We start from the raw sequence: 15,834 nt of genomic DNA, 5'->3' as shown, positions 1-15,834 counted from the left end.
GTGAGATGAGAAAAATGAGATGGCGGTGGTGAAGGTACAGCCGCTCATTTGAACAGAAGAGGTTTCTTCCCGGTCTTTATACATTTTTTGCTATCGTTCCGACAACACAATAACACGATTAGTAGCCCCAACCCGAATATATTTTCAGACATAGATAGAAGATCCTAGATCCTAGCTCGACTCAAGGGGCGATCGGCCGCATCTGGGACTTCATGCATGACAAGGAAAGCCAGCGGGCCCAGGCCCCCGACCCATGACACACCATGTAAACAACGCCGCTTGTCTGAGACTGATTATACACCACCTTGTTGGAAGATTGGTGGTTGCAAGATAGGCCACTTTAGATACCTACCCAGCTCAAAAATACAACCAAAGATCTATGTCAAAATCATAAGCTTGTGATAAACCAGAAAATTCTTATCTTCTGCTAAAGCACCTGCCCAGCAATATGGGAACGCGAACGGGTTTTTCATTAGTTTGCCTCTAAAAATCATGCTTTGCAACAACCCAAAACTGAATACAGTGAAACATTTACAACCATCAAAAGTTCCCATTATGTAAAGATGTACGAAAAGTTATAAATATTTGAGTTTTACCGCGTTTAAAGTTTATTACAGTGGCTGTAAGCTTTTAGAGTAAAAATTGATGTTTCTAAAACAAATGCATCCGTTATAGATCCGGTATAACCCAATGTAGATATTATTCCAAAGTCTCTCCTGGCGCTGTTACCAAGTTGAAAAAAAAGGCAAAAGAAGAAAAGAAATCCGAAAAAGAAGTATAATAAGCCTTTAGTATTTTCAATATAATATCCTTTGTTTCGTTGTTATGACGGTTGTAAATGATCGCTATTTATCTTCTACCATTCGTATACTTAAAACAACTTAAAACAAGCCAGCCGGGTCAATCCCAGCAAAGCAGTATAACCACTCAAGTAAAAAGCCTTGTCTAAGCGGAGACTCGGCCTGTTATTCAGGCTCGCGATAGCTCTTCGCAGTGAGGCGGGTGAAACGTAGACTTTTCATAAATAAAGATATAGTGGGGTTAAGGATGGAGATCATGACTCTGGCGTTGATCAAGCAGCTCCTTGTTGGGTGGCTACGTGATAAACAGATTTGAGCTTCTGTCTACCTTAGCCAGGCTGGTGTTCCCCCACCGTTGTGGCTATTGTAATCAAGGGCCTCCTGGGAAGGGAGACTATGATTTACGTCGGAAATGGTCCGACTGTTGAACCTTCAAATGTATTCTACATTGGCCCAAAAGTCGTAGCGACCAAGTCGTTTCTCTGCAATTGCCAAGAGTCAACATATAAGACTCTGTTACCACCAGATTAACAGAAACCCTCAAGACTCAAGAATATTCGGCATGCAGTTAACGGCATTACCAAATCACATAACAGAACAACATCCAAGCCGGGTTGAGCGCAGGAGCAAGAAGAAAGTATTCCGCCACGTGATTTAATGTTAACTATGGCAATCAACCTCGCTCAAGGATATGGGTGACTCGACATGTGGAAAATAATAATCTGATTTTAATCTATATTCTATTTCCACCAATCCCACGCAAATCATTGCCATTGGGTTTATCCCAGTTTATCAAGGGGTATCATGAACAGTGTTCAACAACACAGAGACAAAAGAAGTAAAACCCAAAAGCAGGCCCGTTCTGGACGGTCGAAATGGGATAAAAAAGCCGAAAAAAAGGAAGGAAAAAAACATCTAACGCAAACAAACAGTGCAAGATACGACTAGTCCGAGGTTTACCAAGACTTCCTTCCCTTGCCTTGCTCCCTGGGCGGGTCCTTGACCACCACCAACCCCTTGACACCCTTCATTCCCATCTTGCCGACCGTGCTCTTGAACAAAGGGGGAACCTCGGGCGCGCCAAAGCCATCGAGTGCCAGTTTGTTGGCCTCGCGCACGAGCTGCTCATTGTCCCAGCCGAGCGGCTTGACAAAACCCTTGTAAAAGCCTAGCCAGGACTGGTACGCCTTGCCGTAAAGCTCCAACTTTGGTGTCAACTCCTTGATGTCGTCTTGGGCGCTCAAGTCCGCAGCCTGGTCGATAAAGGTAAAGTCCTTCATGATCTTGCGGGGAAAGTATGACTCTGCCGCAGAGAGGATCAGAGTCCCACGACCCTCGGCACCGGCACGAGCCGTTCGGCCGAGACGATGAATGTATGACTCCTTGTCCATGGGCATACCGACCTGGAAGACGTTGGTTACCGAGGGGAAATCCATACCACGGGCGACGACATCGGTGGCCACGAGCACGGTCGCCTTGGACTGGCGATAGTCCTCAGTCACCCTTGTGCGCTTGTTCTGCGTCATGCGCGAGTGCAGCGTCAGGATGCGGGGCATATTGGGCAGTGCCTCGAGGACAGCGGCATAGAGGTCCACGAGGGCAGCAGTAGGGGCAAAAACGATGGCCTTGAAATCGTCCTGGTTGGCGCTCTCAGCCAGCTCGTGCCTCAAAGCACCGACAAGGGCGGGCAAGCAGTCGGACAGGTTGGGGACCTCGATATAGTGCTGCGGTACCCGTTCGTGCGTGTTGGACTCGCCCTTGGGGATGGTGGAGATGAACTTGTAGTCGGGCGAGAGGGCAATGCTGGAGACCTTGGCGACATGCTCGGCGACAGTGGCGGAGAAAAGCATGCCCTGCCTGGGAACCTTTTGCCTGTTGGGGAGCGCCGCGACAATCTTCCTGAGTTGCGGGATGAATCCCATGTCAAGCAGACGGTCGGCCTCGTCAAGCACCAACGTGTCTAAAGATTGCAGCATCTCCACCACACTTGGCTCCTCAATGTGATCGTTAAGTCGGCCCGGGGTGCCGATCAATATTTGGCATCCGCGCAGGATGCGCCTCTGCTCAGCATCCTTGTTCGTGCCGCCGATGGCAGTGCACACTGTGTATTGAGGCAGCCTCTGCAGCAGCGCCTGTGCCTCTTTTGCTATTTGTAGTGCGAGCTCACGGGTGGGTGAAATGACTAGAACCGAGATGTTGTTGCCGCGCGAACTGGGTCGTTTGAGCAGCGTCTGTAGGGCAGGGAGAAGAAAGGCGATGGTCTTGCCAGTTCCTGTCTTAGCCTGTGCTAGAACATCGCCGCGGTCGGCGATAAGATGACGAATAGTGGCGGCCTGCACCGGCGACATGCGGTCGAACTTCAGGTCTTGTGTGATTGTGTCAAGGAGCACAGGTTCGAGGAGATTCTCACTGGCGAGATCGGCGAAGCGAGGGGAGTTGCTGTCGATGACGGCGGCGGCGCTGGTCGCCTGGGCAGGTGATGGTGCGGAAGAAGCATCTTGGGACTTATTTCTCTGAGCAGATGCTGCAGAGTTAAAGGGTCTCTGTCGAGGCCGGCGATTCTCAGAGTCGGGGGTCGCGTTACCGTTGTTGGCTGGTCTCTTACGGTGGTTCCTACGCGGGGGGCGACCGTTGGACTTTGAGTCCATTATGGGTGCGAGGGTGATGATAGTGCGGGAGGCTTGGTATGTTGAAGAAACTTTGGCAAAATTGGCTGTTGCGAGAGTTGAAGTTCTTAACAATGGCTGAGTGAGTTGTTGAAGTCGAGAAAACGAAGCGAAAGTCATGATCAAACAGAGCAAGAGATGGATTAGCCCTGATCAAACTAGCCTGAGTCAACAATGAATGGAAACAAAGGAAGGAATGCGCTGCTGCGATTGATGGATGGATCATTGACGCAAACGGCTGCTCCGATTTTTTTTTTTTTACCTTGACCGCTTGGGATTCTGCCACGAGACGTGTCACGCCCAACACACGTGTTGTTTAGCAAGCCAAGCAGCAAGCATCTTTAGCTAATCTCCACTAACAAACAGGTACCTAGGTACCTACCTAGATCCCAGTTTAGCTCAATTCACCATACCTACCTTAGGTACTTAAACGGCTTACCATCCATTAATACTTGCACATATGCCTCTCCCATCAAATTCCAGACTTCTTCGACTTTTGTTATTCCAAGATCATCCACAGGCTCCCTGCGAAGCATATGTAATACTGGAGCACCGACCAGCAATGCGACTACATTCCCTTGTTCTGTTTCTGCTGGGACTAGGCCAAACATCCCTTGCTAGTGACGGCAAGTCATCACTATCCTACCTATATAAATGAAAAGTATCATAGCCAGGTACCTGTGGGTTTCCTCGCTGCACGGACGCTGGCGACTGTTTTCAACAGTCCTCTCCGGAGTGGCTTCGACGTATGTCAGGGCTCCTCCTCCCTGCACTATGTAATAGGCAGCCATGGTAGTTGCCGCTGCTTCCTCAAGCGTTCCAACTGTCAAAATGAGTTGGCGTGGGCGACGATAAAGGCTTCAGTCTGGTCTTGAACGGAGAAACTAGTGCGCTGGGTCGGGCGCACAATCCGGCCTAGTAAACTACCCCTCAAATACAGACTCTTGGACGTCATATCAGTCCACCATGGATAAGAAGACAGTCTGATGCTCTTAGACGCAGAAAATGTATGCTTCTTTATTCCACTGCATACATCAATATCATGCTTGGGGAGCGCTGTCCGCTGTTGGTTCTTGTCGGGTACCCTGTCTTATCTTGGCACCCATGAAGGAATGCCTTTGATTGCATCCCCCCAGCACTGGCTGCGCACAGAAAGAGAGTCGTGCTTTGACGACCGGCATGTAAGCTTCGAGCGTGGACAAGCCACAGTCGGTCACGATGCGTTCCTCGGAAAGTCGGCACTGATACCAAGCAAGCCATAGACTTTGTCAACTGGCAATTACGTGCCTGGTTGTGGGATTATGGTGAGAAGCGTTTCCAAAGGGAAAACTGCCCCTTTTCCTCGACACCTATCTGCCTTCCCCCCACCCCCCTCCCCCCATTCTCCACACCCAGAAGTCTGCTTGCGTCTTGTAGTCTGTCAGCATCATCACCACACTGGCTGCACTCAAGCTCTTCTCGATGGCATCTCCGAGCAGTTGTGTCAACGCGTAAGCACCCCTCCAGTCGCGCATCAGGACCATGTTAAACCCAAAGCATGCCGACTACAGCTGACACAGCCCGATGTCTACGGCGCCGGTACGGAACGAAACACGACTTTTCATGGCCAGCTTCTGCAGCGCCAAAACTCTAGTAAACCAGTCTCTACCGAGAACTGCGATGCCCAGTAGTTTGGGGGAGGCTGCCGCTGACGCCAGTATGGGGTGGAACTTTGTTACCAAGGTGTCAGGGAGATCGCCAAAGATGAGTGGCGGTTGCCCGTCGCCCTCCAATAGTATCCGCAGGCTCTCATCCACGGTGTCACACATACACGCGATCCCGGCGCGGGAGTGCTCCGTCGCCATTCCTAGCCAAATGATGACCTCCTCTGCGGAAGATTGTTGATACACACGGCGTCTACCCACAACACTAGCGTGGCTCAGCCCCCCTCTTCGTGTCAATTCTTCTCGGTTGGGTCGCAAAACTGAGGAAGACAGGCCTCGAGATTTGATGTAACTTTGACTTGCTGACCGTTGAGTAGGATGGGCTTTGTGTCGTTGGGATTGCCCCAAGTGTAGTAGGGTGCTTTGAAGCGGATTTCTGCGTCTAATGAGGCCTGGACAAACTTGCATCTAACTTGGATCTCGTCTGTCTCTAGTGGATTCAGTTGAAGGAGAGGTAATTCGGATCCGACGAGGGGCGAGTACGTCATCATTTTTGCTATATATATATATATATATATATATATATATATATATATATATATATATAAGCTGAGGATGTACTCCTTGCGAATGTTCAAATTGCCAACAGAACGCAGTCTTTCATCTCGAAGAAGGACATGCCACTCTTAACCGTACTTATCCTATCATGGATTACACTTCAATCCTATTCAGCTCACGTGACAGCCCGCAACAGCACCAGAGCTCGCAAAGACGCGTTGGATGAGGACTGGCAAGGAAATTCTGGCAGAAGGTCTGTGCACTTGATGGGTGGTCGTCATTTTCCTTTCACCTACCAACCAGTCCGAGTCCTTTCACATAGCTAGGCCGTTTTCTTTTGTTTTTTTATTATCATTTCAAAGTACTCATTGACAAAATTCTATCGCCACCAGGCGCAACATCTTTTCCTTTTCTGTACATATCCGACCAAGACTCGAGTGCTAAGCTCTATTAGGACCGGAACCCTGCAAAGCATCAGTTTACTCTCGGACTACCCATCGTGAAATGCACCATGGCTACTCAGAAGAGTCTCATCTCAGAAGAGGAAATCACCAACTTGCTGGACTCTATCGTCCTTGATCAACCTGGTTATAATCATGGAGCTATCTTCCAAGCTGGTAGAAAGCATTGCGATGCCAATGCAACCATGCAAGATGGCGAAGACGATGTGGAAATTCACGAGCCAGGTATCCCAGCTCCAACGGACAGCCAGAGATATGATCTCATGGCCATGTATCAACAACCACAATATCGTCAGACACAGGCTCATTCTAAAGGCCGGCTTGCACCGGCGAGCTCAAGAAACCACCAGAACCCCGGCAGAGAGCAACTTCCTTCGTCTGGCCCGAGAAACCAAGCGAACATGCGAACGTTTGCCACGCCAACTCGACCATTCCGCGCATGGAACAGTCATCACGACACGTTCCCGGATGGCAGTCCCCCGCCACCTACCCCATTCTCCCCAGAGAACAGGGAACAGGATTCTCGACCTGCGGCGGAGCTGTACTCGACAGAACCCCGGCAAAACCGGCAATACGAGCAGCAAGGGCAGCAAGGGCAGCGGCAGCGGCGGCAAAGATATCACCCACAGTACCTACCAAGGCACGAGCAGCAAGATGATCAGTCACAGCATCAGCAACGGCATTTGAACAGTCGCGATGATCATCACCAGCAGAGTTACCAGGAGCAACAGCAGGGGGGTCCGCCTTCCATCGAGTCTCCAGCTACTTTCCCCGTGACCACCGGCGAGACCCCAGCCGTCACTACCACAAACACGACTGGCCCTCAACGAAGGCAGGAGAGGGCCCAGCTAAAGCCTCGCGTGGGCGGGAGGGCAATACAGACCAAGAAGAGAGCCGAAAGGAACGCGCAGGAATCCGCCAGGCGGGCAGCCATCGTAGAGAAGATGATCAAAGATGGTGTTTTGCGACATGCGTGAGTGGTTTGGTATCGATACGAATGAAGCTTTCGGGTCATGTACTACACGGGAAGGAGAATAAGGACACCCGAGTTGTTACCTCCAACAAGAACGTAAACTCAAACGAGTCATTTTTGTGCAAGTTTGGTTCTGCTACGACGGTATTAAGATCCACACATCTAGCAGTAATGAGACCTCGAATGAACTGGAGAACAATTACGAATGATGCATTGTATGACCTCGTGTTATATAAAATTGGCTTGACCGTATCCTAACAGTGAAGCGCTACCAGAAAAGACCCCGAAACGCCTTCACGCCGTCCGCTATGCATTAAAAACGAGCAAATGATACATTAGAAACAAAGCAAAAGAAACCATTGTCGTCTAGCCCAACACAAGATGGGACCCAAAACCAACGTCACCAGCCAAGGATAAATATGAAGCACGTTCAGAGCATGCCCTCCATCGCCGGCGGCAGGATAACCCTCCCCCGCCTCGCGATCTTGCCCATGCCCCTAGCATAAAGCCGGGCCGCCGTTTGTGAGCCGGGGGACCGGGCGGCGATCATGACCGGCAGCTCTCTTTCGACGTCGGTCGGGGCTACCAAGGGTGCGGACCTGGCCTTGATGTCGGCGGTGGCCTCGCGGTTGATCTTGCCGATGACGCCCGGGGTTCCATAGCCGGGCGATGGCGTGGCAGTGGCGAGAGGCACGGCGAAAGTGAGGAGGATTGCGATGATGGCTGATGGGAGCTGCATCTTGAGCTTTTGTAGAGGGTTGGTTTTGTAGCTGAAGGGGTGGCTGTTGGTGGGTGGTCTTGGCGAGGAATAGGTGGGATTTCTGGGTGATGGCTCTGCGCTTGTTGCTTTTTATGGTGTTCTAGGCTGCGAATATATTGTTTTTTGGAGGTTGCCGAGTCTCATAGGCTTATACGACGCAGGATCCAAAGAGTCTGCGAAGGGATCAGGGTGCATGCAGTATAGTTACCAACTGCAAGTTCGAATACCGTCGTGTGTTGGTTAGTCGAGTAGATTGGATGATGACTCTGCATGCGTCAATGAAACACAATGCTCACCGTTCTGCAGAGGATTCGTGCGTCCTTATACTTGCAGAATTTAACCTTCTTCCCACCTCTACAGACTTCAAGGCTGCAGGATCTAGTCACCTTCGTACTGCCCGCAGGCGCAGCAACTTTCTGGAAATTGGCACAAAGCCTCAGGAAGCCTGTCCACAATTTGAGATGTTTTGCTGACTGAGAACAAGGGCCCTGGGGGAATGAGTGTAGCGCTTGCTTACTTTGCTGCGCCGCGCACTGACGACATGGGGGGGTTGTGCGTATAGACCGTTGGCGTGGAAATGACGCCAATCCCGACCGAGATGTATTTAGTTGTCTAAAAATGTTGGATTTCTCATGATTGCAAATTTTGAAGCTGATTAGATCTGGATTATCGTGTTGGCGATGCCGGTGTGCCACGAAATGGCTCCTTTGTGTACACTTCCAACTGTAGAAACGGCAACAAATTTGGTGCTGAAGAAATCGGATTCTTTGCCGCTAGGCCCAGAACCGGCAGGGGGTAAAATGGCTGAGCAGGCTAAAAATACAGTACCCCAGGTCTGGTGAATGCAGCCCAGGCCCATCTGCGCCGATCAAAGTCACTCCGCAAGTCGCGCACGCTTCCCTCGACCGGACCACAACACCAATTTTGGAGTTCGTACCGGCGAATCTCGAACCAACTTCCTACAACACTTAGGATTTATCGAGGCTATGGTTGCTGCCGCGACTGCTCAAGGTTAGGAGAAAGCCCTAGAAATGCCTTGGTTTAATGTTGGGGTTTGTAGGTAGCGATTGAGATGGCTGCCTCAAGGTTTAGGAATGCGAATGGGCAACCCTCGACTCTTGCAGAGTTTCAAGGGAAAGAATTAACCTCTTGTCACCATTTGAATGAGTAGAGGGCACTAGGCATCAGCTTTGCAAGAAAGTCGACCACGACGAGCTGACGCCATCATACCAAGAGTGGCGGCCATGGACGGAGAGCAAGCCTTCAACGCTTGGTTCAATTCGTATCACATCGCATGGCATTTAAATCACTGTCTACAGGCACTATTACTCCTATCATTTTCCAACAGATGACTAGTTCGCGGCTCCTCGACTCGACTCTGCAAGTCCACGTCTGGTGACCCGTCGTCATGGCCACTGCCGCCAGTCTGCCGCCTCGTCGCGGAAACTCCAATGGGAGTACTCTTGAAGTCGCGGATCCTCACCCCGTCGATGAAGAGCCGATCGATGTCCTCAAGCGTCTTCCCCGTGCATTCTGGGATGAAGAACCACGTGAACAAGACACTCAGGAAGCAAAAACCGCCAAAAATGAAGCCGACCTTGGATCCGAGGCCGGCATATTGCTCATAAATGAGGTACGGGACGCTGAAGGAGGTGAGAAACTGGACGGTAATGCTGTTGTTTGTTGTCACAAGTTAGCGCGTTTCTCCACTGGTGAAACGAATGCTCGGGAAATCACAACTGGAGCGACGGGAAAGACACCTACTTGCATGTCGCTCCCATAAAATACGTCTTGTCCCGCAACCGGAGGGTTGGGGTCTCTGCCACCACTACGTGCATGTGTGCACCCCAACCGATGTTGAAACCGGCTTGGAAAATAGGCATCAGAGCTATAATTCCGGTACGGATGGGCAGAGGCGGGTCCTTGATGGTGCCGAGAGCACCCATTGCGAACAGCGCTAGAGTCTGCCACATGGAGCCGAAAAGCATCAAGGGACTAGATGTATACAAGACTTGTAAGGTTAAAACGGCGGTGGACGATGACAATCTGAGAGGATTTGCAGAAGGAAGAACGTACCGACGGCCAACAAAATCCACCAGGAACTGACTCAAAATGCACACCACCACCGTCAAGACCGATGTAAAGACCTTCATGGAATAAGCGTTGAAGGCATCCTGCATCTGAAAGAAGATGGTTCCGTAGTTTGTGATGAAGCTGATACCGGTAAGGTGCAGAAATATGTTGGTTCCAATCACGATGAGAGTCCGCCGTCTGTTGGTGCCCTTGAAGGTCTCTTTGAAGTTCCCGTTCGATACGTTTATGGTTTTCTTGTAGCTCTCGAACTCTTCAAAAATCTCTCTGTCTGAAAAACGACCGACCCGCAACTTGCGCAATGCTTCTAGGCCGTCTTTCTCGCGACCTTTGAGTAGATACCATCGTGGTGACTGTAACATTGGTGAGGTAAGAATCTGATTTATCAACAAAAAAGATTTGGCATTTCGAAGGCCTTACCTCGGGGATGAAGAATAAACATGGGAAAATTATACAAGGGATAATGTACAAGCAGCCAAAGGCGATTCTGTACGAAGCGTCACCCTGGACTTCACTGGCGCCCTTGACGATAAGGGCGCTAGCAAAGCTGCCAAACTGCAGGTAAAAAGCCCGGTCAGCTAGGTCCCATCAAACTCTTACACATTTAGTACCTACCTAACTGACAACCAAGATCAGCCACAAACTTCCAGACTTACCCCGATTCCAGTGTGGTAAGTTGCCACTATAAACCCCCTCACATGCGCGGGTACAATCTCGGACTGGATGACCGGCACGACGGCCATTTCCATGCCGATGTAAACGTAGGCTATACACCTCCCCACCAGCACGGCGACCCTCGACCTCGCGGTGACGTACACGGTTGCCCCGACGACGGCCCAGACGCACATGGCCTGCAGCGTGGTCCTCCTGCCCCACCTCGCGCTGACAAAACTCCCCTGCGCCACGCCGAGCATGAAGCCGACGTAAGGGAGGCTGTTGAGCAGCGAAAGGAAGTAGGGCTCGACCTCGTGGCGAGGGGGTTCGAGACCGGGGTTGAAGACGCCAAAGTCGCGCGCAAAAGCGGGGAAGGCTTGCGAGCCGGAAAATATGCCCAGGTCGAGCCCAAAGTTGACCTGAGACATGGCAATCAGCATTACGGACAGGCTGAGGCGGCAGTTGAAGGCGTTGGGGATCCGCGACATGCTTTCCCGCAGCGTCGACTTTTTGGGTTCGGCGGGTGGCATTTTTGTTTGGCGGTTTTTTTTTTTTTTTTTTTTTTTTTTTTTCGTTCCTGATGGCCTTGTTCTGGATCGGACACGACCGAAGGCTTGGACTTGCATTCAAAAAATAAGGAGCAGGCAGTCGGTGTGGGTGTGTCGGGTGTATTATGTTTTGTACCTGGAGTCCTCATATGTATCAATGATTCTCCCCTGCCCTTATTGAATAGCCTCGATAAAAATAATGATAATAGAAAAGCGCGGAAATAATAGCACAAAAAACATCAATGCCAGGGCTGCTATAGCATAAAATCGATATTCGACGAATGTTCGGTTCCGAAGGAGCACTACTGGCTTGCCTGGATCAGCTCCCCAGGGAGGGTTGCATCAGCCAAGATGGTGGGAATTTCGGGGAAAACCGTCAGTCTGGAAAGACAATCAAAAAGTCCCGGGTAATAGCGTGCGTGTCTGCCTTTGGCTCGCAGGTGCCGATCGATTACCATGCGCAGACAACCAGCGCGAGGGATAGAGTGGTTGAGTGGGTACACACATCTAAGCCAATGGACAGCATCCAAACTAAATTTCCCAATCTCCCGCTCTCCTCATCTCTGCCTATATTCCGGGTTTGCCACTTGAGGCTTACCTACAAAAACAGATGTTGTACTACCCGTACTACGGTAATATGCGTCCAGGGTCCAGACAGGGATTGGAATCGGTGTGGCAGACTACTTTTGTAGATTCACATCCACGTGTCGGCCCACATCTGAGAGGACAGTGGACCTTCCTTCAGCTGTCCGTCACGCAAGTTCCGCATTATTCCCGTCATGCCGGGGGCGAAAGTTGTATTTACATGTGAGCGTACTGCATAATATTGATGAGCCTCGGTTCGTTGCTCATGTTGTGTTCCCTCAAAGACTGGCCGGTAAGATGGTTGCTGTACCTTCTCTTCAACCACACGGGGTTTGCTACTAAACATACGGCTACTACATATATTTTACCATAAAGTACTGAAGAGGGCGGCAGACTAAATGGTGTAACAGTCAAGGCTCACGTAACCAATATCAACGTCTCCATGACGTTGTCATCTCGCTTTCTAGGTCTAGAACTAGTCCGGCTACGGTCGTGTTCGATCGAGCTGACAAACGTATGTATGGGCTGAAATCAAGGTTCAGTACGTTATAGTTCTAGATCTAGATCTAGTCTGGAACTAGTCTAGCGATACCGTTGTACATCATGCAACCGTCTCTAGTTAGTTCAAGGGCCGCTAGCACCTCATCCCCCCTAACATTGGTGGTGAATATGCGTTGATTTAAGGTTTAGATGCATAAGTGACCGCGCATTACTCTATGGAGATGGCATCTCTTCAACAGCTCGGCCATTGAGAACATGATATGAAGGTATTGTGTGGAGGCTTCGGGTTGGTGCAAAGTACTCTTTTGCAGCAAGGGATTCGATCTTTATTTGCGAATGTGACCAGGGTGAGGGGAAACAATGCAGAGTGTGCATGCTGTGTTGACTCAATTATTTGTTATGTACAAGCCACCCACATAACAGGCCACACAATCCGGAATCTGGGTGGGTTGTCAGCGCACGAAAAGGCCGAATCTGCCCAAAAGAAAATTTCAGGTCTTTGCTGCAACGGTCGACAGCAGGGAATAGGCGACCGGGACGGTCTTCGAGCAGCTTGAAGCGCATGACGAATTGGACATTACCTTCATCTTTTTTCCACGAGCGACAACGGAGCCGAAGGCGCATTGCTCGCAGCGATGTCACACCTTTCGGGTGCGATGGACAGTTTCCACGGCCAAGGGCAGCAGAGTACCGTGTAGGAATTGTTTGCACAACGGGCGATCCGGCAGAGTGCCGCGGAAAGCAAGAAGCTTAAAGGGAAGAAGAAGTGGGAGCTGTACAACGTCGAGAGGGACTTCAATGAGCTTCACGATGCTGCAGAGTGAGAGTCAGGGCTGCTGAACAAGATGGTTGAGGACTGAGAGACGTGCTACGCCAAAACAGAGTTATACCATCCCAGCGTCACGTTTGGAATTAAAAAGCTTTGAGCTTCGGGTATTAGTAGGTGAGATAGTAGAACACAGCGAACAAACAACCAGGGCAGATAATGCCGATACGAATCAAATGCCGATACGAATCAGACACCAATGACAACCCTCCACGGCGACTGCGGCTCTCTTGCCACATCCACAGGCTGCCTGAACCCGGCCTCGTCGCCCGCCCAGCCCCACGGCGGCGCCATGCCCAGCCTCGCACAGACGTCGGTGGTCATGCGCCTGAGCAGCACGCACATGCGCCAACGCTCCTCGGACTCGTGTGCCCAGCGCGCCAGGCTGTTGTGCGACATGACGCACAGAGAGACCCAGTCCTCTGGCGGACGGAGCCCCCGCTGCCGCTCCGGCCCCCCGACGGCGGCCGCAGCGCAGGCCAGCATGGTCAGGCAGATGCTGAACATGCGGCGTCCCATGGGCCAGGAGCCACCGTGGCGCTGGTGGAACCAGACGTCGCGGATGTAGCCGCCGCCGACGGCCAGGCAGCGGCGGGCGGTGTCGAGGGCAGCACGCGGGATGACGTAGCCCGCGGGGCAGTGCAGGACAAAGTAGACGAGCGGGTTCGAGATGACAAAGAACCACATGTCGAGCCGGGCCGTCATGAGCGTGGTGGCCTCGCGCACGAAGCGTCGGTTCGGGTCTCTCATTTCGGCTTTGATGTGTTCGGGGAGGGATTCGATCGAGGCGACGCGCTGCTTTTCGCATTCGTCAAAGTTGCGCATGAGAACGTCGACGTTTTCTATCCACCAGTCCTCGGCATCATGCTCAGAGTAGAGGGTCTGCACCGCGTTGGACATCATGCGCCGCCATGAGATCTCGGATAGGAACCAGTACCAGCTCCTCTCAAAGTTTTCTGACATGGCGACCGAACCGTCTAGTTGGGGGAGGTAGGCTGGGTATTCCATCTGTTCGATGCCTGTAGTCTGGAGTGGTATTTCGCTGAGGCATTCCCTGTTCAGTTCGGGTGTTAGCGGACTTTGATATGATGCCAAATGTGTGTGTGTGTGAAGTGACGCACATTGTTAGCCTGACTGTCGACCAGAAGAGCCTTTGCTCCAGCATGCTCGCCTTCTTGGCCTCTGGGGTCTTGGCGATGTCATCTCCTCGCCACGCCTTCCTCTGTAGGTGAACCTGAAGCCGGTGACTCGCTGCTTGCATCAGATTGAACGCCCTCAGTGGTCTAAAGGCGCACTTCTCAAACATGTTGGCCAGGTGCAGGCACTGGAGGTCCAAAATGTTCATCCGAAGAAAACCAAACCGCTTCCTGGCCTCGAGGTAAAACGCCGCTGCGCCTTGCACGTCTTCTCGTTCTGGGTAGTAGGGGGCTGTGACGGTTCCAGGGGGTGGTGGTAGGTGCCATCCGGCCCAGAGACAGGCGAGAGCACATGCTATCAGCTAAAGTGTCGTCGTTCGTGTCAGTTGGTCCGCAGGGTTCCTGGTGTCTCTGTGGTCGGTGCCCAATGCCCGCATCTTCCGCTTCCAACTCACCACCAAACATGTCTTCCCATCCCATCCCATCCCATTCCCGGCAACATCCCGCGCATGCCGCCTCAGCTCCTCCTCGTCCAGGATCGGGTTGCGCACATGAACCTCCATCAAAAACTTATCCACTAGCGGCACAATCTCAACCTCGCTGATTCTGCGACGTGGACTGTCCGCATCCGATGGGCTCTGAAACCTGGGAAGCGTCGATTGAATTCCGGTTTTCTTTGGCACAAAAACCTCGTCAAAGTCGAGGTCTGAACTCAGCACAAATGACTGGATATTTTGCTCCTCCGGGAGAAGGAGATCCCGCAACGCCGGCCATCGCAGGATCGATTCGCACGACGCCCATAAGAAGTTGCCCTCGGCCAGCTTGACGCGACCCCGGGCGTCACCAGGTCCGGGAGTGGTCGAATGCGTCGCCCCGGATGGGCTGCGGTGGCTGTTGCTGCTGTTTGCGGATGGGCTATTGGCGCCGTCAAAGTCGGAGACGGAGGGCCAGCGGCTCTGAGGGTTCCGCGGCGGCGGCGGCGGTGGAGCCACTGGTGCTGCTGCCGCCGCTGCCCCAATCACCGTGGAGCCGAGAAGTAAATTCTTGAGCTCATCCAAGCGTGATATTATATCGGCAGTGCTGTCATCGCTGGGCGGTTGGGTCAGTCGGTCTGACTTTTTCTAAGGTCTGATGGCATGTCGTGAGAATAAAATGCAGGCAAAACCGTACAAGCCACGTACTTAGTCTGTTGCTGACGCCTCTCCTGCTCCTCGGCATAGATGCACTCTTGGTTGCTTGCTCTGCAGAAGCCACAGCGTGGACGCTCATTGTTGCAGCGTGCCTTGCGCTGCCGGCAAAAATTGCAGGCCGTGTTGTGCCTCCCGCGCCGCTTCTGGCTCTTGCTTGGCGGCGGCTGGGCTCCGGCGGCGCTGCCATCGCCGTCATCTTCCAAGTTGCTCCTGCTGGTGCTGCTGCCGGGTGTATGCAGGGATCCCTGCGCGTCACTGCTCCCGTTCTGCCGCTTCTTGGTGTGAGGCGTCGGTTGCTTCCGTTCCAAATTGTCCAGGGCGTAGGATGTGGGTGGTTCAGGAACCGGCCTGTTGGGCTCCATTGCGGCAGAACACGAGTCAGGTAGGTTAGGGAAAGACGCTTGTTTCAACAAGGTTAGAATGTGTGGGGATCATTCCAAAG

General features: G+C 52.0%; 6 protein-coding genes across 6 annotated transcripts; 1 reads left to right on the top strand and 5 right to left on the bottom strand.

Moving 5' to 3' along the window:
* Positions 1–1,756: 1,756 nt before the first annotated feature.
* On the bottom strand, positions 1,757–3,448 carry PgNI_10143 (uncharacterized protein; the record flags this gene model as incomplete). Its single annotated transcript, XM_031130118.1, has 1 exon — positions 1,757–3,448. The coding sequence occupies one exon, from the start codon at positions 3,446–3,448 to the stop codon at positions 1,757–1,759; it is 1,692 nt and encodes a 563-aa protein (XP_030979890.1).
* Positions 3,449–5,010: 1,562 nt separating this feature from the next.
* Positions 5,011–5,660, bottom strand: PgNI_10141 (uncharacterized protein; the record flags this gene model as incomplete). The annotated part of the gene is made up of 2 exons (XM_031130117.1): positions 5,011–5,333; positions 5,477–5,660. The coding sequence occupies 2 exons, from the start codon at positions 5,658–5,660 to the stop codon at positions 5,011–5,013; spliced, it is 507 nt and encodes a 168-aa protein (XP_030979891.1).
* A 518-nt stretch (positions 5,661–6,178) lies between these two features.
* Positions 6,179–7,105, top strand: PgNI_10140 (uncharacterized protein; the record flags this gene model as incomplete). The annotated part of the gene is made up of 1 exon (XM_031130116.1): positions 6,179–7,105. One exon carries the CDS (start codon positions 6,179–6,181, stop codon positions 7,103–7,105), a length of 927 nt encoding a protein of 308 aa, XP_030979892.1.
* A 426-nt stretch (positions 7,106–7,531) lies between these two features.
* Positions 7,532–7,840, bottom strand: PgNI_10139 (uncharacterized protein; the record flags this gene model as incomplete). Its single annotated transcript, XM_031130115.1, has 1 exon — positions 7,532–7,840. The coding sequence occupies one exon, from the start codon at positions 7,838–7,840 to the stop codon at positions 7,532–7,534; it is 309 nt and encodes a 102-aa protein (XP_030980435.1).
* A 1,206-nt stretch (positions 7,841–9,046) lies between these two features.
* On the bottom strand, positions 9,047–11,136 carry PgNI_10138 (uncharacterized protein; the record flags this gene model as incomplete). The annotated part of the gene is made up of 5 exons (XM_031130114.1): positions 9,047–9,534; positions 9,626–9,856; positions 9,938–10,305; positions 10,373–10,507; positions 10,609–11,136. 5 exons carry the CDS (start codon positions 11,134–11,136, stop codon positions 9,168–9,170), a joined length of 1,629 nt encoding a protein of 542 aa, XP_030980434.1. The 3' UTR covers positions 9,047–9,167.
* Positions 11,137–13,255: 2,119 nt separating this feature from the next.
* Positions 13,256–15,790, bottom strand: PgNI_10137 (uncharacterized protein; the record flags this gene model as incomplete). The annotated part of the gene is made up of 4 exons (XM_031130113.1): positions 13,256–14,120; positions 14,188–14,564; positions 14,658–15,291; positions 15,384–15,790. Coding segments are annotated over 4 exons (2,283 nt in total), but the record flags the coding sequence as incomplete, so codon positions are not given.
* Positions 15,791–15,834: the final 44 nt, after the last annotated feature.

The sequence above is a fragment of the Pyricularia grisea genome, chromosome VII (assembly GCF_004355905.1).
Source record: "Pyricularia grisea strain NI907 chromosome VII, whole genome shotgun sequence".
NCBI lineage: Eukaryota > Fungi > Ascomycota > Sordariomycetes > Magnaporthales > Pyriculariaceae > Pyricularia > Pyricularia grisea.
This window is presented reverse-complemented; position numbering and strand designations above follow the sequence as displayed.